The following is a 27,742-nucleotide window of genomic DNA, read 5'->3' as shown; positions in this document are numbered from 1 at the left end:
GGGGGAAAAAAAGAAAAAAAAAAAAAAAGAAAAAAAAAAAGCTATGATAATGAAGAGATACTACCTACTGTTCTCCAGTGAGCTTTTCGCAATTTTATTGAGTTTTCCTGCTTGGTTACAGATCCCCTGCTCAGACATCTAACCTGTGCAGATACCTCAGCACCAAACTTGCTGTGGATCACTTAACCTCAAGGCTCAGGCATTGCAATGCGGGCCAATGTAAGACCTAAATTTCCTATGTAGATTTAGCTCACAGACTCAGGTCTTCAAGTTTCCAACAGGAAGAGCGATGAATTAGGGATTTTAAACCAGAGGCTATTGCAGCTCAAGAGGAGCGCTGCCCACTCACCTCCACCCAACAGCCCCTTTTAAAAATACTCAAAGCAATTTTAAAACCCCAAGGAATGATGGAGTTTAAATGATCTGTGAGGGTGGAAGACTGAGAGGTTTTCGTACACAACCAGTCATTTACCAGACAAATATTAGATGCTCTATTATATTCTTTAATCATATTTATGAGAAATTTTTCCCCAAATTAAACTCCAGCCAATAGAGCTGAACTCAGCCACATCCCAGCAGATGCAATTTCTTCTCCCTTGTTTACAATATATGTTAGCTACAATCTAGTATTTATTTTTCTTGTGGGCATACGTGCATTTCTAAATGCATCAATACCATTGTATTTGAAAGCCAGCTTACAGAGAGAAAACAAGGAAGCGTGTTAAGGTGGTGGTATGCCTGCTGTACAAAATGCAGGTTCAATTCTCTGCTCCTGCAAAACCTGCAGTGTGACATCTGAACTGGTTCTAGTCTCAAACTGCAAAGATATTTAGGTATTGTCACTGAAATTGCCTAAACCAGATTGGATCAATGAAGCACCTTGCTTCACTACCAGTTTCCTCTTCCAACCGAATTCCTGTGCTAAGCTCCAAAAGTGGTCAACTGATTAAGGCAAAAGAGAGACAATAAAAATATATATTTTTTAAAAAAGCTCAGATACCAGAGGGGAAGGGAGCTGTATGTTTGTTCCATACAAACATACCACTCTACATTTGCATGACTATATTTTTCTGAGGTATGAAGTTTCCTCTGAAAAAAAAAACATCACACAGACTAACGATTCAGCCACATATGAGATAAGTGTGGAGCTAGAAATTTAATAAAATGCAAAATAAAGTGACTGAGAAATTAGTCACTGAACAATTACATTTGCAAATAAATAATGCATATTGTACAAATGGTGTCTACAAATCCCTCCTAGAGGCATACCTCTATCTAGACTGAGACCCGTGACAAAGCTTAGGCTGATTTCCACATTAGAAATGTCAGGTTTAGAGCTTGGGATCTCCTGCTGAAAACCTAGACACTTTAACTTGCACTGGACAACACCTTCAGCAGATACCAGTCATGTAATCTCTACGGAAAATCTACCAAGGATATATAGGAAGAAAAACAAATGAAAAAAGTCCCCAAAGTCCTTTACTGTAAAGTCAGATACTGCTTGTGGATGGTGGGTGAACCTCAGCATTCAGCTCCAATATAAGACAGATAGCTGCAAGGCAGTACATATTTCCATCTGGGCACAATTCCAATATTATATTAATAAACTGGTTCTTTTTTTGTAAACAGAATCAATATCCTGTTAAAAGTGATTCTCAGAAGAGCAGGAGATTAGGAAACATTAGTATTAAATTAATCAAACTTCTGTTTATGAAAGATTGTCAGTTTTCTTTTTGGTTTTCAACATATGTACACATAAGTTTAATGTAATGTTTTCTACTTACCTAAGAACTATGTGCTCATTTGAGATATACAAAAGCTACATAAATTTTCCTTATTAAATGGTGATTCCGTGATTTCTAAACAAGTGAAACTTCTATTACCAGGGATTATGAATTTAAAATACGATGCAATTTTTTTTGGTTGAATCACACTTTGGTATTTCTCAAGAATACTGGATATCTCTCTAACCTTAAGGAGAAAAGCATATAGGGAAGCAGAGGTTTCCTAAAACATTTTATCATAGGCATGCCAAGTCCTGATTTTCCTGTCTTTTTCAGGAAACCTCAGAAAATCAAACGACATCAGTTGCATCACTGAAGGCTTTCTAGACCTTGGCTTTATTTTTAATACTGCTGTGGAATTTCTAAGCTCTCTATGTTTTTTCTTTTGCAGGAGAGCAAAACCAGTTCCCAGTTCGGAAGAAATGTATCCAAGGCAGAGAGAGGCCTCCCTGGGAAACAGCAACGAAAGCAGGGACAAGGAGGGAGGCCACAAGAATGAAAGGGGGTGAAATTTTGGGGAACAAAATGTCCAAAGAGATCGGTAATGTGGTTTGGCTCGTGACCCTGATGAATATTAAAAACACTCAGAAAATATTATTTGGGCTGAATGTAGATAAGAAGCTTGGACAGAATAGAGGAAAGATTTTGCAGTCTTGCTCAAAATCTAAAGTCATACAAAATCATCTCCTAGGAAGATAAAAAATATCTGCTGAATAGAAATGAGTTTATAAAACAGGCTTACCATGCAAGTCTCAATTTAACTATAGCATTCATTACCAAACACGCTTTAAAATACATCACACCCAGGGAAAGTTACTTTTAGAAGAAATTACTTACTCCATCCAGCCTGTCATTGCAAACCTGAAAACTTTGCTTCCTTGCTGATTGAGCTATTTTAACTCTTGTACTGAAGAACTCCAGCTCTTTTAGTATGACCTATGATGGAAGTTACACTTGAGAGGAATACACCTGAAAATATCAACTGCATAAATCAAAGGCTGAATATCTCTAGAACTACTTGCAAGACTCAAGTGCAGTTTTATTTACCGAGCCTTTTCCCTTTTGTGTTTGCAATTCACAGACTGTGACTTTTTATGAGGTCTACTGGAATCCTCGTGTGAGAGCTCATAGTGATGCCTTTGAAGCAAGGAGCAAACATTTTTAACTGTGAGTATGCTAGATGAGCTGTGAACTTCACATCTACTGCCCCGCAGCTGAGATCACCGCTAACGGTCCCGAGCTGGATCCCACAAGCTGGTGAGTGGGAAGGAGATATGACAGTTCATTCAATTACTCATTCTTCCCAACATACACTTGGTCTTTTATTACAACATACATAATTCACATGGGGGAAGGAAAGTAAAGCTATTAACAGCCTTCAACATTTCTCCCCTTCCAGTAACGCGTTTCAACAATGTCAAGTCATCCCTCTTTCTGTTACCTTTAAGAGATACCACGGGTGTTCAGACCACCAAAACTGCATTACGTGTCTGCACAGCTGGGCACACGGATCTCTGAGCTTTACTTTGCAGCTCCCAGCTTACACACACGAACAAGAACATCCACAGATTGAAACCTAAGGACTACAGATGCTCAACTGTACTTGCACATTTTGCAAGCGCGCAAGTCGAGGCAATCTGCTCCGGAAAAGGGAAATACAAGCTACAGACAGTCTGCTGCGTGCACGGCAAACAAAACCACACATCATGGACAAGTTTCCCTTCTACTGTGCTCTATCTTTCATAAGAGTTTTAAAACAAACACAAAACATTTGGGGTTTAATGCACCCTAAATATGCCTTTGGGATGCTCTGTGGACAACTGCAAAATTTCACTACAATATACTTGATATTTTTGAAATATTGACCTCCATTAAAATATCATCATTTCCTATTGTTATTACCTCTGTCAGCAGGAATTGCCAAAGGGTACTTGTACAAAAAAATTATCTCCTCCGTGTCACTGAGTAAGGCCGCAGCACAGCTCTTAGACCAGTGGCCAGATACACACAGCGTTTGTTCCTACAGTTAAAACGTTGATATAAATGACACAGTAAAATCTCTGAATAGGTGGAGAACTTGCTGCTAAAAAATAAAAAGACAGGATGCCTGGTTATTCTTATGCACTGAAGAAAATAGAGGGCTATAAATATAGCCAAAGCTCCCACTAAGCAGTCTTGTTTTATAGGCATATGCAGAGTCAACACAGTAGCATGTTTTCTGTATGAGACTACATACAACATATAACCACACAGGCTCAGCAGCGAAGACCGGATTTTGCACATCTTGAGACAAAAAAAAACAAACATGTCTTCCACACTCTGAGCTAAGAGCAGCTTTGCTTAAGCAGTTAAATGTTCTTGTTGCAGGGCCAGCCTCTAGAACGAGGTATGAGCTCACGGAGCAAGCCTGTCTATTACAAAGGTTTTATCACAGAAAGTAATAAGAGGTTACACAAGGTTACTCTGGTTCCATTTAGGAGCGGTACTCAGCCTGATTATTTGCTTTATGCTGTAAGTAAACAAATCATTACACAGGAAACCCAACAAAGCCTCTCACAAAAACATGCTCGGGTATTGCACGGCAGCAGCTCAGCAAGCTACAGCTCTGCTACAGAAATCCTCCTGGCTTTGCAGCCCTACCAAGGTAGGGCACAGCACTGCAACTCTGTTTTCGGGTGATAATGTCTTTGCCAGACTTGAAACATTCGTGCCAGTAGTCTGTCTAGATAGGGCAGAACAGGAGATAAATAGGGAAGAGAACTAAAACACAATTTGGCAGGATAAGACTTCGCAGGAGGGAAGGAAAGCAAAGAACTTGGAAGTGCTATGCAAGGTGCCAGCAGAACTGGCACTTGTGGAAACATCCCATAGAGTATGCAGTATAATAGGGCCCTAGGTGGTGGAAGTCCATACTGTTCTTTTCCATCCTCCCTGCTGCTCAGGACGGCTACACGCTGGGCTTGATCTGTTTGGAGAAAAAGGCTGGTTCCTCTTACGGCATTGCTGAAGTCCACAAGCACATCTGAAACAAAAGGGGTGGCAGTGCGAAGAGAAAGGCAAGCGAAAAGAGGACAGCCTCGTGTTAGGACACCTGAACATCGCATCTAGGAAACTGATTTCGTCCCCATCTCTGCTTTACTTCCTCACGGCTGAAAAATCTTTTGAATCAGACTGTTCCACAACTTCAGAGCTTCTGACTGGAGGTCCTTGGGTATGGCGGTTCTGCATGCTGCCTACCTGCCGTGGAAGCTGTTCCCTGATCATAACATACCATTTGGTGGCTGAAAGCTGTAACTTAGGTCCCCGATGTCCCTATCTAGGCAACCAGTGTTAGTATAAACTGTCATTAACTTTGCTTGTTTCAGCTTATTACCTGTAGAAGGCGAATAGCACTCACACATTTCTCAGACCATTTTGAAAAAAATGATTACAAGACAAATGTGTTAGAGCAGAAAGCCTCTGAAGGAATTCATCAGCTTGTCTACATGGCTGAGTCTGAATGTTGTACCAAGCCACTGGAAAAAAAACATAAAAGAGCAAAATACCAAGCTGCTGGCCATTTAATGTACAGGAAGTTAATTCACAAATGTCAGCCTTGAAATTGCGACTTTTCTAGCAAATTTGGAAATATTTTTTTCAACATTTTCTAGAATCATTCAGGTTGGAAAAGACCTCTAAGATCATCTAGTCCAACCTTCAACCTAGTACCGACAAGTCCATCACTACACCGTGCTGCAGGTTCTATATCTCCACGTTTCCTGAAGCCCGCCGGGGACAGTGACTCAGCCACCTCCCTGGGCAGCCTGTCCCAATGCCCCACAACCCTTTCAGTAACGACATTTCTCCTAATATCCAGCCTAAAATGTGCATAAAAGATCTACGGAAGGGATACCACACTCAACATTCAACTCAGCTGACATACAACCCTACAGTAAACTGGAAAGCAGCAACCAAAGCTTCAGCTTTTTCATGGGGCAGGCACAAACTCGGACTCATGCATCTACTGAGCACTGCAGAACAGGCTGCAGAATATTTAACCGAGCAGATCTTCCCTATGACACCACCTTTCTTAACAGAGCTTATGTTACTATCCCCCTCACTCAGGTACATGTGGAGCAAGAGCTAGACATGAATTCTTGCTGATACAGAAAAGGAATTAACCACGAAGCAATGCTGAAAACTCCCAAAATAACTTACTCTTTTTGAACTCTAAGTACCTCGGAAAACACACACGCTACCGGATAAGTGTGCATTTATTACTCAAAGCCCTGGCTTCCTTGCTTCAGTCTCCACACACGGTTGTTGCCAGCATCTGCAGGAACAGTTTTCACTACCGCTGAGAGGAGGAGGAGGAGGCATAACGCAGAACGGAAAAGTATGTGTACTGCTTATGTACATCCAAAGGTGGTCGTGAATGCATACATTCATGTGCAAGAATCACTGTAACAAATCCTATAACCACAAGAAAAAACTCAGCTTTTTTTTTTTTTTTAAGCCTCCTTAGTCCTCATGTACTATAACCTTTCTTCTTTCCCTTTCTGACATGCCCTGAAGTTTCCTGTATTCAGATCTCGTGGTCTTTTCGGCAGCACTTAGACCGAAGCCTCATGGCACAGCCAGTTGCCCATCACTGGATCTACTGGGAGGCACAAACATTCAGACAGGTACACTGAGAAGAATCTGAGCTGTTCACAGCACTTATGAGATCACAAATGCAGCTCAGTTGACACATTTACATACTTTTTCTTCAGAATTTCAGAGGTGGGGTAGATGAGAATGACACCACAGCAGACAGTTTCCATGAGAGTAACTACAGTATTCTCAACATTTTTATACAATTAAAGGCAAAAGTACATCCTGTAAAAATTGTTCACCCAACTTCTTACTGATCTGTGAGAAACGGTACCAGATTTTTACCAGTCTGTATCATCTGCCCAAAAGCACTGATGTACCCAAGCATATCAACGCTCAATATTCTGTTACAGGTGTGAGTGAACCCAGCAGGAGGCTGAGATCACATCAATTTCTCAAACTAGGTTTCTCTATTTTAAAACCGATACATGATCCAGGCTAAGACTTCTGTTATTTTCACTGCAAGTACAATGCAGAAGCTTAAATACAATAGTTGGTTATTCCTCCTCTCACAAACTGCTCAAACAAAATCCTTCTGGTGGGATTTTTTTTTTTAACATAGATATTTGCTAGTTTTTTAGTTAAGCTGCAAGAAAGATTGATGGAAATATACATGGCATTAAATATTGTAAAGAACATTATTCCAAACCAGATCCCTAAATTGCACGTTATATAGTATGATCTACTAAAATAAACAGAGCTGCAGTAATTTACATTTGTGGAGAATCTTGCTTATTATATACTTATACCGAAATATTTTTTCTCCTGTGGGCATGACACAAATATCGAACCTAGGATGTTTTCATTTCAAAGGTCCTCCAGTGTGCGCTACCCTGTAGAAGGTACTGAACCCTAGGAAAAACGAAACAGCCAGAAGAAATAACGTTGCTAATTTCAGAATGTGCAGCTGATTTTTATCATATTTCAATAATGCTTCTGATCTCCCATCACAAAGTATCACCAGTTCTCCAAAAGGCTAAATAACCAACTTCAGTTGCTATGATCTGCCCTGAAGACTTTGCTTCAGCAAATAAAACTTGTTTCTGTAATATTTTAATGTCAGTTTCTGCTGCATTAGATAATCATTTATCCAAGTTTTATTTTCCAAGTGCTGTGCTCTTGTCATTTTACAAACTTTTCAGAAAAAGAGAATCATGAAGAAAACAATGACAACAAAGAGGGTGATGAAGGTGAAGATCTAAGAAAATCTCCTTGGCAAATTTTTTACCTGCCCTAAGTGTGTTTTCTTTTCTATGTGTACTCATCTCTTGCAATGACAGTTTTGTAATAAGAATTTTCATAACAGATTGGACTACTGCCTTGCCTTCTAACAGGATGGAGAACTCAAGGTGTAAGTACAAATCATACTCCCACAGCCCGTGCCCCATAAAGGAACACACTCCATGTATTGCTGTTTAAGGACATTGTTCCCAATCTTTGAAAATGAACAGGTTTGCTCTGCATCGAAGTGGCACAGGGCAGCCAGGGATGGCCAACATCACCCATGCCAGAGCGGAGGCAGATGGCACCTTCACCCAGCTCCTGGCTGAACAGCTCGGCACTGCAGAGGGATTCAGCACTCATCCTTACCCAGGTTTCCTCCAAAAATGAGAGAGGGAGAACTGGAGAAAAAGAATTTAGAGCTGATGGCTTGTTTTAATTTGAATCCATCCTTCTTGCTAAGACAATGCCATGCATCCTCAATCACTACTTAATTAAGAACTAAGGACACTAGACTGGCAATACCACCGCACACGGCCTCTGCCACCAGCTCTTCTCTGCTCATCTTCCTGTGGGTCTTCAGTGGCTTTGATCATGAAATGGGAAGAGAAGGAAGATGTATCTATTAATTCCTGAAGAAATCAGTCATTCAACCAATGGGAAAAAAGAAAATAAAGAGCGGTGTATTATCAAATTTGTCTTGCAACTATGAAATAAGATCTTTGCTAATCCTTTAACTGACAGTACATTCAAGAGCCAGTATACTTTCCTGAGACATATTAACCCTTCCTTGTGCTTTCTATTCCAATAGTCTAAGGTCCTTTATCTGCCAAATAGAAAAGAATAACATATAATACAAGATAATAAAATATAAACATGAAAAGCTTTCAGCAACACATATCTAAGGCTTTGTACACAGGCATCTGTTTTATTAGTTTATTAGCTCAGCTCTGCAGAGAGAAGGACCTGGGGGTGTGGATAAATACCCACCTTGCAAATAGCTGTGCTGGTGGAAGGCTTTCTCCCAGACACTGATCGACATCTCAGCTGTGCAGGTCGCTGCCCCTTCACTGCAGCTCCCAGCTGCTCGCTTCCAATGGCACCAAAAACCTCTTCAGCCAAACAGACCAGATTAGCGTACTCAGAAAAATTTAGGCTAATGAAAGTTGGAAATGTGTCCCCTGCCCTTCCCCCTCCGACCCACTCCTCCTCTCCCTCATGCAAGGAGCAGCACTTAACTGACCCCCTTAGGCATCACAGGATGCTAAGCAGACAAATAATGACTTTTTATTGAACAAGGCAAAAATTGGGGAAGGGGAAAAGCAGGGGAAGGCCCTCTCCAGCTGGGGTCTTGCTGTATCCTGGAGTAAAGTCAGCAGGAAGCCATGGCTTCAGAGCTTCAACATATAAATGGCAGAGAGGAGAAGGGCTAATTTATCTCACTTGAGAAATATTATGCTTCCTCTCCAATGGATAAAACACACAAGTAATGGCCCAGAAAAGAGTAAACTAACTATATTGCAAGACAGTTTTAAACCATCCCGGGTCTTCCTCTCTGTTAGGTTCATGATCTCCTATCCTTTTCCTTCTCATGACAAGAAAATCTTTCACTGTGCAACAATTTAGAAAGACAATTCAGATTGTTTTACTTTACATTTTCCAACCCTAAAACACCAGAATGAGTAATTACAAGCATGTTCACCCTTGCTATTAGTTTTAAAGCCCTCTAGGGGAAGCTGTTTAATTCTTGCCTTCGAGGCTGAAAACTATTTTTCCTTCTTGAGACGCAGTTCAGAGAATGGCATGGTTTTGATCAAGAAAGATTTGAAATACAGAATAAAAAGAATTCGTCATTATGGGCAGATGCTGGGAATCTCTTGCCCCCACCTCTTCTCTCTGTCTTTAAGGAAGACAAATCACTAAAAGTTTAGACATATAAAAAATAACAGCAGCATCAATTTTGAGGCAATGTATATTTCAGCAGACAGCACATCAGTCAGTTTGGTTTATAGAACCTGAGAAATGATGTTTTAACTTTTACTATTGCTTCTGTCAGTGCAGGAAAGATGTGGTTTTTCTGCTTTGGAGCACAACAGATACTATTGTCATGTTCAAAATTACACTTATTGCTCATGCATATCACAATTACAATATTTGTCCTGCATTTATGTTTCATTGTTTGCGTGGTTTAAAAAAAAAAAAAAAAATCAAGTGTGAGAGCACATGCGTGCTAGTGTATGTGAGAACATTTTTTTTTTTTAATGCACTGTCTTATTGTGGAAACAAAACAAAACAAAAAGGTAGAGCTGCTCCATATTTTAGGGAAGCTCATTCAAAATCACTATAATATTACCTTAAAAGCTAATTACACCTTAGCTATGGCAACTGCATTTCTGCAACACAATGGTAACAAGCTCAGATGAAAACCTTCAGAGCTCTTCAATTTCCTCCTGCCCACTGCAGATACCAATCTCACCAAGTGACATTGTTCTTTAGTTTTTAGTTAGAAAAACTAACTAAAGTTTTAATGCATTCTGGGGAAGTTTTCTGAGGACGAATTTAATCCACTCCCTAAAGCTGCCCCGTGCAGACCCATCCAAGGTCAGCTTTTTTCTTGCCATGCTTCCTGCACGTGCTCCTCATTGCTGAGAGCCCCGCGGCACGCGGGCAGGTAGCACGAGGTGGCACAGGAGGTGTGAGTCCTGCCAGCATTCAGTAGGGCAAAACGTGGAATCATTTCCTTCAGCAACACATAGACACACCCCAGTTAAATTCACGTTTAAATGCACAAGTGTCTCTTTTTTTAAGACCAGAAAATGAGGTTATTCCAGACAGCTCAGGTATCTTGTGTCTGCAGACGAAGCTGATGCTTCCGTGGGGTTTGCACTACCAATTACCTCGCCCAAGTAATGAGGTATAATCCCCCCTGAGAAAGCCTGCTTCATCTGCGATATACTCCCCACAGAAATGCAGCAATCTAGCCGCCTAAATTCAGATTCATGAGATTTTATTTTTTTTAATAGTCTTTGAAAAGCTACTGGAATGAAAACTACACGGGAGCCCCTTCTGCTGTTTTTCTCTCTGGGACAAATACTATACAACCAGCGAAGAGTGTTTTAACACCAAGAAAAGTAACAATATTTTATAATCAGTGCTCATATAAAGCTATGTGTATTAAAAACATTCAGCCAATCTCTGTAGAAAACAATGAAGATAAATGACTGTTGAGAATTAATTTGGGGCTGCCACTAGAAGATTCCTCAGTTTCTCACCTATTACAGATAGTGAAATTTATGATTTACTCTGGCTTTTGTTCACTGCCACTGTAATGATAATAAATTTAAAAAAAGGTTTGGCAGTAATGTAAATGGTTTCCCATCAACATGATTAGTGCCAGTCCACGGACCTGTATCTGCTTTCACTTGAGCTCACGTAAATCAGAAGTTAACCGCTTTAACCACTTAAATATGAATTGCACTGATACAAGTTTAAGAATGAAGGAATCAGCCCCAGCCATTGATTCTGCGTGCCCTTTGCTAATGAAAGCAGCTCTGCTGTTGTTTATGCCCCAACTGAACGCTATCACAATCATTTGGCTACAATGAATAGCTCTTGCAGATGGCTGACTGCTAAAAAGGAGAAAAAAAGAGGTGTATAATGGCCCCAGTAAACGGCTTTGATAACAACACATTAACTTCATAAACTCTCGTCCTGCAGTAATACAAGCGAACATTCAGCAGACCACAAGCAACAAAGGAAAATGTGGATGACTTCATCAGCCATTAAGTCTGCTGTGCCTTGATCTAACAGCATGACTGAAAATTAAAATCAAGGAAATTTGTCAACAAGCATTTCCTCAGCTCAGAATAATCTTCAATTGTTGCGGGTTTTCTCTGCGCCCGTTTGGGAGTGTCAAACTGACCACGAACGGGGAGAATACTGAGCAGACTGTTTCTATATTTTACCAAATCCAAATCAATAAAAACAGTCCTTCGAGGCAAAAGCTGTGCGCTTTACTTTATGCTAGACTGGAACCGATACGTGCCATCACACTCTAGGGTGGAAGGAAAATAAGTAGTTTCACCTCGTTCTCCTGCCCCCAGAACTTCCGGGTTTGGACAAAAGAGTAGGGCAAGGCCCCGAGGATCTAACTCACAGCGGTCCCGAAAAGGAGAGAAATTCAGCAAGCCTCTCTGTGATGTTCGGTGGTGGGCATCACGTGGAGAACCAAGAACAGATTAGATGAATATGCGTTATGCAGAAGTAGGATTAAGGAGTGAACGACGGTTTGAGGATGTCCTTTATGAAGCAGAATGACACAATCCCATACCATTTACAGGGTGGCTTCTCCAACTGCCCCCATACTTTCACACCCACTCCCTTTCCCTTCCCTAAAACGTTAAAGAGCTGGGGAAGAGGCCTAGTGCACAGAAACTGTGTATGGTTACACACCCATTTTTCCCTAGATTTGTGAAAAAAATCTGAGCTCTGGAATATGCAGAAAGAAACTGCACATGCAAAAAGTTCAAGGCTTATTTTATTACTCTAGCCAGTAAGCATTTCTCAGTCATACACAAGACAACGTTTGACTTTTCTGATCTGGAGTTTTCTCATATAAATACAGTGTTAGTTTTCAATACTAGTAAGGGTAATTCCTATACTGCTTTACTGGCTTCACGTTTTGCTTTGTCAACAAATTTGATCATTTTTCTATAATTTCTCTGTGTTGAAATGTTATTTTCAAAACTTCTGATTTTAATCTTATGAACTGCAATGTGTTCTAAATTCTTTATTCTAGTTCCATTCGTACAAATCTACTCTCTGGCAGGTGTTCAAGGCAGCAAGTGTTTCTATAAAACTGCAAGTGCAAAAATGTCTCATAAAATGAGTTGCAAACAGAGAATTGAGGAAACACTTAAGAAAACACAACTGAACAAAGCCGTAACATGGATTATAGGGGATTTTATTTTATTTTTTTTACATACCGGTATTTGAAAACACTCTCTTTCTGGGTCAAACACTGTTTTTTCAGAGCCCTCTCATGAGCTGTCTAACAGCGAAGCATCTCTGCATTTCCAGTTTTCTGGCTTTAGAGAATCTCAGTTTAACACAAATTTTAAGGATTAAAAATAGATATCTATCTACAAACAGAGAAGGAAAGGAAAAAAAAAAGTATGTAAAGTAACTCAAAGCAGTCTACCCATGGCTGGTAATACCCACTATGAAGAGATGGGAAAAGATGCAAAGAAAGGGAGTCCACCTTCCTAAACTCACATCCAAAGTCAGTAAAACAGAACTTTATTTTTACCTCCTTGTCTAAGCACCATGGTACAGTTCTTAGAAATATAAAATATATATACATTCACAGTGACCATGGCTCCCTCAGAAAGAGGGTAAGAGAGAACGGTCTCACTGAGGTAAATACTCATTTGCAGGGACCGCTGCCTGTCTCACCAACACCCTGGTGACCACCTTGTCTGCACTCATAATTAGGGCAAGCCCCTCCGTAACTGCATGAGGTCATGTTTTTCTTTCAAACAGCAGTATATTACCATGCTTGTTATCACTCTTCTCCACAGATTCCCTCAAAAATTAGATTATCTCCAGGGCATCCTTTGCTATTCCATCATTTTCGGTATCACTCTCACCATAGCAGAAAAAAAGGCCAAAAAAAAACCCCAACCAAACAGCATTTAGGGTTTGAGAAACAAAGATACTTATGTATTAGGAAGGGAAAAAAAGAGTGAAAGAAGCAGATCATCCTGGAACTGCCAATTTTCTGTATCCTTTGAGGATTAGATCCAAGCTTATAATTTCAGTGAGCAATTATCTAAATAGAAATGCTCTAATTGCACGAGGATTGTGTTTTCTCTGGAGTGTTATTTCTTTCAAGTATCCTGCTGTTTATTTATATTCGGCTAAATAAAAGGTATGCTGAGCTACCCAGCGATTTACACTGCAGTAGGGATGCTGCCATTGGTACACAGGAGATTGCTGGTATAGCACCGAAAACCCTCCAGGCTGTTCTAACTTACTTGAACTAAGCCCACACCAGTCTCTGTCTTATAAACTCAGCTTAATAAAGAAAACAACACAATTCTTCCAGGATGACTGTCAATGAGATGCTTTGTTGCCTCTGGAATCACCACCAGCTCAAGCAGAAGTAGGGAAAAATCACACACCAGGCACAACCACCCAAGGAAATCCGCTTACCCCGCCCAGGACCCCACACGTCTGGAAGCAGCAGATGGGACGGGGACAGAGGTGAGCACGGCCACGTGCACGGCTCCTGCAGCAGCCACAGGAGTTTCGCTGACCATATCAGTGTGGCTCAGCACTGCTACAAGCTGCGGTACGCTGGGAGAGAGAACAGCGCTGAGACAAAGAGCCAAGGCACAGAAGACCTAACACTTGTTAAAGTTTCTTACCTAATAAGAACAGAGAGGTTATAAGGGTTGGCCTCTGTGGTTATGCACCATTGCACGAGAAAAGTTCTGTCTTAAAGGTTAATAAGGCCGTGAGATGAGAGCACTTGGAGGGGAATGCAGAAACTCCTTCACGGAACTTGGGCTGATTGTCCAAAAAGGGCCCCTTTGTCCAGAATTTAGGAAAACTTCAGAGGGAAAAGCAGCAAGGAAGACCTCAAAGATGTTAAATCTCCCTGAAAATCAAAACAGATCACACTAGTGTGGAAAGTCTTAGTTGTAACACCATTACGTGGCATTTACTGCTCAAACCATCAGGCAACGGAGGGTTCCTATTGCAAATACTGTTATCAAAACCTAATTAATATCTTAATTTGTGTTTGTTTATGTTTATATACAGTAATGGAGATACAGGAAAAGGGGAAAAGGACACATCTAAGAGTTTAGAAAAGGATAAAATTCATGAGAACGCATACAAATTAGGCACTCAAGGTAGTAAATATCAAGTCATGAATAATTTCCTAGGAAAGTCACTGCTTTAAATCCTAATCAAGAGTAACAGCTTCATGTTAGCAGTAAAGAAACAACAAATAAAACGTTCATCCTCTTCTTTGTGTGCCACCATTAACAGAGAATTTGACAGCAGTAGTGAAGAGGATCTTTATCTGCTTTAATTTTATTTCTCTGTAAAATAAATTGTATAAATTCAGTTTAACTGCTTTCAAACAGGACGGCAACTTTCGGATTCAATGGTCAGTTCTCACTTCAAACCAAAAGGATGACAAATAGGAGTTTGTGTACAGGTCTAACGCTCGTATTAATCTTTACCATGGAAAACATACACAGAGCACTCAATGAGCCACAGGCATCTGTGACACAGGTCCCAGGAATAAAAAAATCCCAAAATATGTTAACTAGCAACTAAAACCATAACAGCCAACAAATTCCAATCCCTGACAAGGACTGAAAAACATACATTTCTAAAACACACCTACTTAAAGCTGATTTTCTATGCTGTCATGAACACTAGCAGCAGAGAAACAGTATCTACTCACCTGTCCTTTAACAATGAGCAAGATTACTGGGAGGAAAATAAACATGATAATTTCTTGTCCAAAGCTGTCACTCAAATTGATGGAGCAATTGGATTTTGCCACAGCTGAAGTAAAGGAGGCATACACTTGTTAATTTTATCACTTTTTTCTACTTACCCAACTGAAGCAAAAACCTGCAGAGCTTGGGACATCACCATCAGAGCAGATAAATCCTACTGACACAAATGCAAAACGTGAATTAGTGGCAAACGAACGGTCCAAAGAAAGACCAGGTTCAGAACTACTCTTGAGGGAAGAAGCCTGCTTAACCAACTAGAAGTTTTTCTGGAGCAGTGTTTTTTGATCCTATCAGCCCGTGCTGCACTTCAATCACTTAGGAAATATTATTGTCCCAAAATATTACAAAAAATTCACATAGAGCTTGCTAAGACTGGTGCATTTTAATGACTAGGCATTTGGGACAAGAGGGACAAATACATCTGTGTTGCCTTCTCCTTCAAGTGTACTCCTTGAGAGCAATGAGCTCAAGAACGCAAAATCTTCATGCAGAAGCAGAAATTCACAATATGGATTAGACTTTTTTTTCTCCCTAAGAGGGTTTAGAGATAGGAAAACGGGTTAGAGAATGCCGAATGATCAAAACCAAGACTTAAAAAGCGTCCAGGTCAGTAGAGAGCTCAGGATGCCCAGGCCAGTCACCTATTCCATGCCCCATTTCAAGTGAAAGGGCAGCAGCATGCCAGAGAACTCAGTGTTTAGACCATCACACGGAGATTTGGGGGCTGTCTTTTCTAAGTCCTGCCTGTTCACCTCTGGTTTTGCCTCTTGTTACACAGGAGGTCCAAAACTGTGTTCAAAAATGAAGATTTTATGGCATTTTAATGACCTTAGGATGCTCAGTCCTTTGAAGAAAAACAGATTCTGTACATTCTCAGAGGTCCATGCATGCCTTTCTTCTGGCCCTCATGCTTTATTGTTTATACACAGGTAAAATGATGTTCAGCGGTGCCAAGAATGGCTTTCTGAAACATGTAAACTCATACCTTGCTCTGCCTTCCATGAAATGATGTTTTCTCAGCTAGTTCGCAAAATGCAATTGCACGATTGTTCTTGCCAATTACAACAATCATTCTGATTTCCAGAACCCAGGTCTACTCAGGAAAACCAGATTTGTCTCAGCACTCCTTCATGATTTACTTTTTTCCTGAACTAACGTTTCTAGCTCTATTTTCTATAGGTAGACCAACACAGGTCAGTATTTCAGCAATGGTTTCCCTGACCATCTTCTTCCAGACTGTCAATTTGCTGCTGCTGCCGCCCTTTGTCAGATTGCTTTGATGGGTCACTCTTTGACAGCCTTTGAAGGAAAAGTGGCAGGGGAAGAGAGAGATCAAAGCAGGGATTGACCACCTCCAAAAATTACTGGGTTCTGCGTCACCACCAGGTTCGTTAGTACCTTCCTGGTAGAACTTCACCCAGAGTTTAATTTGATGGGCTGGTTAACACAATCCAACAGATGTGCACAAAACCAGTCTACTCTGGTAGCGTCCAAGAAACAGACAAGCTTGAGCACCACCATAAACAACTATTCACCATTTTTGTAAATATTCTGCTGATGGACAAATACTTTAACCATGCTCAGTGCACTAAGGACCTTAGATCAAGGACACAGGGACACAAACTGTTTTTACACACTGGCCTCATTGTCAGCCATGACCTCTCATTCACAGCAGGCAGAACGCATGCGTGCAAAAGCAAGCCACGTATTCCTATTTTATTGTCACATTTTGTGCTCTAGAACAATACCTGCTTTTCATACAGTTCAAATAAAAGTTTGGCTCCAGTGTCCTTCTCTAACATGAATGAAGGGTATTACCTCATCACTCTTCTCCTGTCTTAAACCAGCCTCTAAATGCAGATGTTTAATCGCAAATGCAGATGTAGCTATACTAAGTTGGCTTTTACGGTGCCAGAAACAAGTAATGCACCATGTCTACAAAATTCACCCATTTGGAACTGTTTGCAAAGTTTATGAAAAGAAAAAGAGATACTGAAATTAAACATGCGGAAATTATTGAAAGGCTATGGTACATTTACACTCTGCGTACCAGAAAGCCAAGAAGACAGCATCAAATGGGTTTGCATTAGACAAAGGAAAAAAAAAACTTCAGGAAAAACAGAACAATGGCGTAATTTAACGTATTTGTACTTGGGTCAGATCCACCCGAATGCTTTGGAAAGGATTCTGCTCAAAGCGAAAGGTGAGGGGAGGATGGGAAATCAGGAAGGAGGCGGGTGCTTGTCACTAAAAAATAACAATTTGGGAAAATGTTGGAGTAAACACTCCAACTATTTGCAAAAATACTACAGCAGTATCTTCGTTCCCTCAATTGTTATTAAGTAGAAGGCAAACAAATGTTTATTTGCAGAAACAGAGTTTGGAGCTCTGCCAGGAATGGTCACATCTAACACACATTATTTATGACTGTATAAAGTGCAAGAATATTAGTCATTTAATGAATAACTCGGATGTTTGCTACAAGACATGAAGTTATCAGAACTCGTTAAAGGTAAAGAAGGTTAAAAATGGGGATTTCTTTACCCAGGAAGCCACCATAAACTCAGCACAGTCTCCACCTCAGGTCTGCAATACCGAATCTGACAACAGAATTACACATTTATCCCACCTAACCTCCTCCCAACCACCGTCCTTCTCTCCAAAAGGAGTCTTTTACCCAACTACTGATGGAGGTTTTGAGACAGAGCAGCAGTATGTACTTTTTCCTGTATTTGCACCTGTTATTTTTCATTTGTCATTGCTTCTGATATAAAAACATGCATATTAAAGAAGGAAAAAAACAAACAAACAAACAAAAAAACTATTGAGCTCTCTGAGAAGGAGAAATTCTCTTTAGATCTGTATTCAAATAAGGAGGTGAAATGGGGAACTCACAAACAGTAGCTTTTTTGTTGTTCTGAAGATACCTGAAATTTCATGGCAATATGGAGCTATTTATAAGTGGAACCTACTTATAAAAAGTGTTCTGTACCTCTAACACCGAATTTTGTGAAGCAGCATGGGTTAGAGGGTTTGTTGTTCACTTTTTAAGTTGCGGGTTTACATTGGTTTTTGTCGTTTGAAAGCAGCCCCCCATTTTCCCCAAGAACAGCCGTTTTGGCCATCAGGCTTTGCTACCCGTTATAATACACCAGCCGTGCCTGGCAAACTACTTGCTCCATCTCTTCCAGCACAGTACATCTGGCATCATGCGTGTCTCACACACATTGTGCAAAGATTTCTCTCAAGCATAATGATGGCTCTTAAAACTCAAACTTTGCCACACAATGACAAGGTCTTCACATTACCAGAATTGCATTCCCTCCTCCGCCGCCCCCGTCCAGCTCCTCGTCAGTCTCCAGCATGACTCAACCCGGTTGAAAAGCAGTAGGTTTACAAGTCATTTCCTTTCTTCCAAGCAACATACATCAGACGGAGGAAATAAATAAAATGTTTTTTAAAAGTTATTTTTGGTGCCTGGTCTCTGGTGAATTACAGGGTGTAACTAGGAGTTTTTCTGCATTAGTCTTGGCTTAACCCGAGTGATATTGCCATTTTGCAGCCCACTCTGATGGCAGCGGAACAATGCCCACTGGCACATCAACATTTCCTTGTAACTCCTCAAGCTGACAAACGTATTTTGGAGCTATTCTTGTTGTTACAGTGGCTGCCTTATCTCCAAGATCACGGTCAGGGCAACAACTGCTTTTGCAAATGCATTTTTTCTCAGGTCGTGTGCTGAGGGCCATCTTTTACCTGCCAAAACACCAGCCTTCTGCTAGACTCCGAGGTTTTTAACACATTTTTATCAATTTCTCTTCCAAATAGTAGCCAGTTTACTGGCTAACCATGAGATGTTTGTGTGAACGTTCCTCTTCCTCTCCCTCTCGCTGGTCTCTTGTTAATACGGTGAGCTGTGTAAGAGTTATACAAAACAAATGGGGAAAGAAGAAAATGACTGTCATGTATCATCCTGAGGAAAATGAAGTTAAAGGACCTGTTTTCAGTAGTCATGAGGGATTGAAACCAGAAGGAGAAATTTATCTGGATGTTGCAGAGACTGATACATCATTATGATTGCAGCTTTTTTTTTTTCTCAAAATAAAATTCCACCGTGTTAAATTTTGAGGATCAATTATGCCAAATTTTGCGTATTGCCTGCTAGCTGCTACTTGCCCTTCCTTGGAGATGAATCTCTTGAATTGATAGCTGTCAGCACAGAGCCCTGCCGGAAAAGCATCACCAAACCGATAAAAATAGCTGCAAAAGAATCAAGTGGGGCAGGTATGAGAAAAAGAGCGATGAGGACTAATGGAGGAGAGATGTTTCATTGAACTGAAAGGGGCCAGGTACTAGCTGAAATTTCAGCAATATAAATAGGACATTATGTAGCTGAACTAAAAATAGGAGTTTTATTTTTACTTAATGTTCCTCACTGCTGGCTGCTGACCTAGGGAAAGAGGACTCAGAATGGAGAATTAAACAATTCCCCACAACCATGCAAACTAAAACTACTAGCCAAGCTCCACTGTCTATTTGTAAACCAAAAAGAACAAAAGAACGCTTTTTTAAAACAATTTCAAAAGTTATCTAATGGAAAGATGTCTCAAATATTGCTGTGAAAATAATGTAATAGAATACAATTTCTGCAGAAAATCAGCTGCAATTTCAAATTCCATCTACATACTTGCTTATAACAGACAATCTCTAGTGTATCTGATCTGATTCCTTCACGCGCTTTCTTTGTAACTGTTGTCCTGTGCTGTAAGCGGTCTCTGCCCAACAGGAATAATTTGTTATCATTCCAGTACGAGGCTTCAAGTCAAGATCAAGGAGTGTCAGTTTTCAGGAAAATGCTACGTGAACCTGCCACCTGCCAACTGTCTCAGGGCAGCATCTTGTGTTCTTCCCCTTCCTAAGGACCAGTTTTACATTTAAATTGAGAATCCTAATTTAGCTATGGTAAAACACTAAATAGCCAGCTGCTAAGGTAGCTTTCATATTTTGTTCCATTAAAAAAATATATTAAAAAAATAAGACTAGCAAATGCGTAAAACACCAAATTTGGGTTCCATTTCAAGCCCATAAATCTCATCCTCAGGAGGAGAAAGACTTGAAACCACGGTTTTGGTTCTGCTTACAGAGATAAGGGGAAGCTGTAAAATAAAAACAGATCTGAATCTGAACTTAAGTTCATAGATGTTTAAGTCCGTGTCTTTGTTTTAGATCCATCACTCGCTAAAATCTAGGAGTCTTGATAGACTTGAGGTTTCCCCAGGCTATTTTTATCTGTATCTGCTAGATGCTGTCTCTCTGTAATACACCACAGACCCCAAGGGGCTATGTAGAAGCATTTATTCACTACCACTTTGATAGGAAGCTGAAAAGAAGATGATAATAACGTGATTTAACTTTGGACAGTGAGCTATAATTACTTACAAGAGTTTATGGCAACATCAAGAATAAGTTGCATTACTTGTCATTCCTGATCAAGTCGAAATGCTGGTATTTTTTATAATAAATTGTTATTGTTGTTTAAGGAAAAATACTGAAATGGTTAAATTTGCCATTTCCTTTCTTTCACTGTTGTATTTGTTTTTATATATTTATACATACACATATCCTTAAATATGCTTACACGCACAACCCAACTTCAAATGTAGCTTTGGACCACTACTACTAATTTCAACAAACCTACACTGCTGCCTTTAATTTTTCCTCTTCTCCCTTCCTAATAACTCACATAAAAGAAGAACTGCTGTGCAGTCTCTGGAACCCTCTTGGCTACAAACAGACGGCAACACAACGACCAAGGAAAGGACACAGCAGGGACCAAGGTTTATATGACCTACGCTTGCCAGGCACGACTGACATCACTAAGCACCATTTTTGGTGTTAGGGCTTAAGGAAACTTCAGCTGAAGAGCGCAGCAATATGCTAAAACTGCCCCCTGTTGATCTACAGCCACAAACAATGCCAGCCCCACCAAGCCATAAATAAAAGCCCCTATAAAGACCCTCCTCAAGTTCTTCCCCAGATACTCAACCCACACAACTGAGATTTTTTCATAGCCGAGGCTCCCTGTCTGCTGTTCTGCTTAAAGTGAGAATTCTCACTTCACTTGCAGGTATGGCCTCTCTTGTTTCCCAGCATAACGTGCAATGCACAACTCCTGTGTGCAGTATCTTTTAACACGTGGTAAGACCTAAAAAGCAGACGCAGCATTAGAACACCTCCAGTGAGTACTGGCCATGTAAGTGTTTCCACTTGAGGCATGACTTCCTACAATAATACGCAACTTCCCAACGAGATTTAGCTCAACTACATCATTTTCCCCCTCACCTTGAACACAGCCCCAAGCACAGAAACCCTTGAACACAAGCCCAGCACTGAAAAATTCAAGGAAGAATGCTTTGCTCTTGGTAGAGCTAGGAGATGATTTAAGAGTTTCCATTTTGAATACCAAGAAGCTGCAGAGGAGAGTTTGAGGTTTCTTTCTGTTGTTGGCCATGCTGCAAAACAGAACCCACAGCAACACAGCAGCATCACAGTAAGGGCAAAGTTAAAATATAAGAACCCTCTTATCACGAAAATGTCTTGGATCTGAAAACCCGTTCTCCAAGGGCGCTTTCTGCTAGCTGTGTGAGAGTGAACAGCAGCCAGGTTCAGGACCGTTTGCTATTGCATACCACACACTTGTATACTCACCTAAATGAAGACACTATGGACTAATTACAAAAAATCTGTTATTCCATTTGGAATTCCTTATTTGGGTATTTGATTTTTGATTTATTTTCCGCTGAGGTTTTTTGGAAGCACTAATGGGGTGAAGTTTAAATTAAATTGGGACCATCAGCATCCCAAAGACAACTATTCAGTAGCATGCATTTAACACTGATTGAATGTGATCACATGGGCTGCTTGGAACCACAGCTGCCTAACACCTCTTACACCTGAAGTACTATAAATGTTCATTACTAGCAATGTGAGAATATGAAGCAAACCAAAATACAGCAAAATAACCTACAAAAATATTTAGCTGTGAAAGCTGCAGAAAAATGAAAGAATTAAAAGGTAGAATTTTCAATTCCCACAGACATCTCCATTGGATTACTTCATGAATCACACTTAAAGTCTCCAGTGCTATTCGATGAAACATTGTAGTATTGTAGCACACAAAGCAAGCGACAAACTAACAGCTAGGCCACAATGCTATCCGAAATGAATCACTAATAAAATAAACTGCAACACCGCCAGCTGTCTTTGAGAACGACCTTACAATCCTGGCGGCTTTTGGAGCCGGGTGTGTCAGCCAGTTCAAGTATCTAGCTGAACTTTGGAAAGGAGGAGCACCTGCACCAGGCACCTCGGTGCTCTTTCCAAAATACCTGTTACAGCTCTAACTACAAATCCGGGGGTTGGGAGGGAGCGAGGTGTAGTCTTCTAAAGCTACCAAACCAACCAGCGAGGATTATTTACGCGATTGGTGTGGTTCCCAGGGCTGTGCCACGGCCCTGTGAAACACCGAGGACAACAAAGACCAACCAAATCTGCTTATTTCAACCGTGCTGTTCTGGGAGCAACGTAATTTAAAAAAAAAAAAAAAAAAAAAAAAAAAGTGGGTGATAATAAGGTGGGATTGTGCAAGAAAACTTGGCATCAACAGTGATGTCACCGATAACATCCTCTGAGTACTTGGGTGACCCCATGGTCAGCAAACCTTAACGTAAGGACTGGATGGTTTATCTAGGTTCCCATAATATAACTTAGTCACACGCATCTCTATTCTTTAAGACATTTGACAATTTTTCCCAAGCCAAAACAAATCATCAGATTCTAGATGACTGATTACTGCTCTTGGGATAAGTTTTGTAAAGCCATCGGTGAGATCTTTTACAGATAACGAATCCCCCAAAAGATCTTTCTGCATGCTTACCTTTTGTTTGGAAAAAAAAAAAAAAAAAAAAAAAAAAACAATACAAAACAAAACAAAAAAAAACACAAACAGGTCCCATTGGCTGACATATCTGCTCCATATCGAAGTCCCCAGCCTCTGAAATGTCACCAACAGACCAAAAGAATAAAGCATGACAGTTCCCAAGAACCATTGTTAGGCTAAAAATAATGTGATTTTAGTAATCGCTTGAAAGTTTTTCTTAGTAGACCTTAATTTCCACAAGCAGGCTCTGCTGCTTAGCAAGCATGGCTGCCATGGAGCGCCGTTAGACCAAACGCCTGTTTATCCTGAGTGACACAAACACCTCCAGCAAAGAAGACGTTTCCTCCTACTTGTATTAGGCAAAGTAGAATTCACATTAGTGAATTACAAGTGCAAGTTTCTATAAAATAAGCCAAGGTTGTCATGGGACAATTAAGATTTGCCGTGATATTTCACTCCAGTGAATGTTAATAACACAGAATGTGTAACGTAAATCTACAGTCCTAAAATCCATTACTTTGTCCAAGCAGAGAATCCCTTTGCTTAAGCACAAGTGTTAATAATTAATTTTCAATTAAATTGTCAGATTCTGAAATACTTTTCACTTTGTTTACATCATTTTAGGTATTCCATACCATGTTTTCATTTATATCAGACAGATTTTACATTAGATGTTATGCATTCTTTTAAAGCATGGGCAGTGCCAGCACTAAGAACCCCCTGACTGTTTAAGTCACTATTCATGTGTAAAGCTAAAAGCAAAGTGTATAAATAACATTAGAAATATTCATTACAATGATTCAGAATATGCATAATTCCAACTTTTCAACTGCATACTTCAGTTTTATAGTTACTCATATTAATCATTCCTGTGCGGTGTGTATCAAGACTACATTTCTTACCGGATTCTGAGTGCACCCTCATTTTCAGGAAGTTATGCATAGCTATAAAATTCACTATCGACTTATCACTGTGTGTGAGCAATTACCCTAACTGCTCGAATAGCCAGTGTATCAGCTGAGAAAATGACAAGGGCCGGAACACTTGCAGGACTACAGTCCTCACCCAAACTGTAAAAATGGTCAGCTCAACTCAACCTAGGTTCTCCTGCAACATCTAGAAACTACAGACAGTCTTTATCTGCAACAAATGGCTCTGCCATAATTACCTGAGGGTGTTACCAACCAGAGTGAAAAAGGGAAAAGACAAACACTGTATTCATAATATATTAACGTTCAGATAATGCTGCAGGCTTAACAGTAAAATCAGGTTCAAATCCTGTTGTATATACAGGATATCTGTATATCCTGTCCTTTATACAAGAACCATGCAGACATGGCACATTTTGGCCCTTCAATTCAAACATCTAAAAGTCCAAAAAACTAGGCAAAAAGGATGGAGGTCATACATGGGATGAGGTGTAAAACAGTATAAATAATCACATACATGAAAGCCAATATTACAGCTTACCAACTTAATTACTAAATTAACTACGGGAAAGTACAGATCAAAGTTAAATTGGATAAACAGCGATGTACCGAATTCTTATCTCCGTATCAGCATGGTGCTCACGGACACACATGCAATAGGTGCTGCTTATGCTCTGGTATCGTTTGTGGGGCAAAGCAAGCTTTCCTGCACCAGGGCACTCGCTGCAGATGGTGTACTAAGTTAATCTACAGCAAGCTGGCCGCTGAGCACTCACTGGAATATAATTCTCATTAATTTCCCCTGACAGACAACTAATGTTTTAAACTATTCCCCATAGAATTGATCACCAGTACAGTGCTCTTTGCAGGCAGAGTTTAACACCAGAGCAGGAACTAGCCCTGCTGTACGTACATTGTGCCGGTGCTGGTCAGCAGACTTTCCTTCTACTGAAAGAAAAGGAAAAGATATCAGCATTTGATTTCCCAGCAAGACAAAGTCCACCCAGTTTGAGGAAGAGATATACCAATGAAATAGCATACTCTAAGAACTTCTTTACCACCCTGCTGCTAACGTCCTCTTTTATGGCTTCACACTAGGTTCTTTTCTGGAGGAGCTGGAAACAAACGTGAGCAATAGAGCAGCAGATTTTTACCGCTGGTAGCACAGTTACCAGGTGTCTCTGGTAGAGCTGAAAGGATTTTACTGGGTAGTGCTATCACCCTCTTGCTGTGTACTCCTCCCATCCTTGAATTCTGCAGACTTGTGTTGGCTCTTGGATCTGAAAACCTCACTGCTCTGGCCAGGTCTGTATCGTAGCTGCTGTTTGCCCTCTGCTTTTACTCCCCCCTTCTTCATTTTCCTACAAGAAACGCCTAAGAACTTCTCACATGATGCAACAGAAAGCCCCATCAAATTTCTTTTCTTCTCTCTTAAAGTTACTCTTTCAGAAAGAACAATGGGGAGAAAACATCTCTATGGCATAACAGACATCACAACAAGTTGGCTTCAAAGTCCTTATAAATAAGGTTTATTTCACCCAACATGTCCCCTAATCACTACTCAGTTCACTTCAGGAAGCAAACAAAAACCACCCATATTTACCATTTAACCCTTACCCTCTTTCCTCAGCAGATAAATTGTAAATATTATTACACTAGTACTTCTCAACCTCACGTTCAACTTTGCAATATAACCCCCCCCCCCAAAAAGAAAAAAAAAAAAGGTAGAAAACCACAGGAGTGTGGGGTGGTCTCAAATCACACTACTCGTACAGAATTAGCAAAGAACTATTTGTACAGAATTAGCAAAGAAAACCAGAAAGATGAATGTGATCATACTTTCATTACACAAAGCTTATCTGTAAAATATATTTATTGTTAAGCGTAGTTTAAAGCATCAATATAAATTGTGCAAGAAACTTGGGCTTTCATTTGTTAAGCACACTAATCTTTGGAAATATGATTGTGACTAATGAGCTATGTTATGTGGTTTAGATTATTATTTTATTGCTATTTAGTGAAAGATCTGGACTCACAGAAGCTGATGGAAGAAGAAAAAAGAAAACTTCAGTGCTTTTGCACTCAGATACCAGCTTCTCAACCTAATCTTTAGGACAATTCTCTATTTATTTATAGATTACAGGCAACACCAATCCTATTTAATAGCTTGCCTGAAGCAGATTTTTGTCATCACAAATGGAAGAAGGATCAAAGATTCAGTGTTCCCAGTTTGGGAGCTTCACCATAAAGTCTTCAAGAGTGTTCTTAGAACACCCACAAAAAGACTGCACCACTTCCAACCACTCAAGTGTTTAATTTACATAATGCATCATTTATTTATTCTAACAACACAGAGAGCACATCAAAACATACAGCAGTAGTTGTTTCAGTTTTTCTTGGAATTCTCTCTCTCTCTCACCTTCTACAAGGATACACTTGTGGTCAAGTTTTTACCGATTTAACCAGATCCATCCAGGTATTGAAAAATAAGTAAAATTCTTCTAAGTAATCTTTCAAAATAGAACACAAAATATAGCTTTGTTCCAAAAAAAATAGATGCATGAATAACTTTGTGCATCAACAATGGTTCTTATAACAAACTGTAGAATTCATTGGAGAATAGGCACTCTTTCTTCAAAAGCGTTCAAGACGCTTATATTTAGCTCAATAAAACTGGATTTTTTAATAGCTTTTTTTTTGCTAGGCAAAACAGAAGAGTCATTTAAAAATAAGTAGACACGCAGAAAAGCAGTTCTATCACTGCAATGGCTGAGGTTGGAGGGGGCATCTGAAGATCACCTAGTCCAACCCTCCTGCCAAGCAGGATCACCTAGAGCACACTGCACATAACTTGACTTCCCCCTTAGAACAAGCGTATGTGGAAGAACAACGTAGCTTGTATTTTTGGCAGCGCTCCTCTTCAACATTACTCAGCATACACTGATTACGCTCAGCATAAAATCAAGGCGATGCTCTGTAAACCCCTGAAAAATGTCCATTCTGAGTTTCTAAAGACTTCTTAATATTCTCAACAGAAGATGGTCACTTCATGATTTTGGTTCCAATAAAAATACCAGAGCTCCAATTATTGCTTGATAGGCCACTTCCAATTTTAATCCATGTTGCTTTAAAATTTATTTTTAATAATTCATTTAAGCAGTGTTATCACAACATTACAAGGAGCGAATGAAAAGTCACTCAGTGTTTTGCAGGAAAAAAAATGAAAAACTGCTAAACATGAAGGAATAAATGCAACTCAACACAAGGCTGGGAATATAGCAGCTCTGAATGAATAATACTCTACACACACTGATTCATCGTTACTTAACAGTCATAACAAAACTATGCCAGAACAAAGAATTGCCACAATATTTTTCTTTTCAAGGTCAAAAATTAACTTATGGGTGATCATTTATTATTTTCATTTTTTTTTCCACATTCAGTTCGACTTTGTAGGAATAAGTATGTTTTAAGTACATTTATTTTTCCATCATGTCACAAACAATAGGTTCAACAGTGGTGATCTGAAAGAAATATTCTGTCAACTTTTATGCGAGTGTCACTATCAAGACGCAGCTGTCCAGCTACAGTACAGCTCACTTCTCAGAGTTTTTATTAGCATTAATTATTCTCCGTCGCGTCTCCTGGTTCTTGACCCTGTTTGCTTCATACTGGAAGAAAGATAAGGTAAATAATAGA

General features: G+C 39.9%; 1 protein-coding gene across 4 annotated transcripts in view; it reads right to left on the bottom strand.

Moving 5' to 3' along the window:
* CMC2 (C-X9-C motif containing 2) overlaps positions 1-27,742 on the bottom strand; it is an 88,617-nt gene that overhangs the window by 48,978 nt on the left and 11,897 nt on the right. For 2 of the 4 annotated variants that reach the window (XM_040571613.1, XM_040571615.1), the window contains exon 4: positions 27,132-27,714. The exons of the other annotated variants lie outside the window; for them this stretch is intronic. In XM_040571613.1, coding sequence (XP_040427547.1) covers positions 27,640-27,714 — 75 coding nt within the window. In that variant the 3' untranslated portion in view covers positions 27,132-27,639. Of the gene's footprint in view, positions 1-27,131; positions 27,715-27,742 lie in introns of those variants that run through there. 4 annotated transcript variants of the gene reach the window in all.

This window comes from Cygnus olor, chromosome 12 (genome assembly GCF_009769625.2).
Source record: "Cygnus olor isolate bCygOlo1 chromosome 12, bCygOlo1.pri.v2, whole genome shotgun sequence".
NCBI lineage: Eukaryota > Metazoa > Chordata > Aves > Anseriformes > Anatidae > Cygnus > Cygnus olor.
Note: the sequence above shows the minus strand (reverse complement) of the source record. Positions and strands in the feature narration are given on the sequence as shown.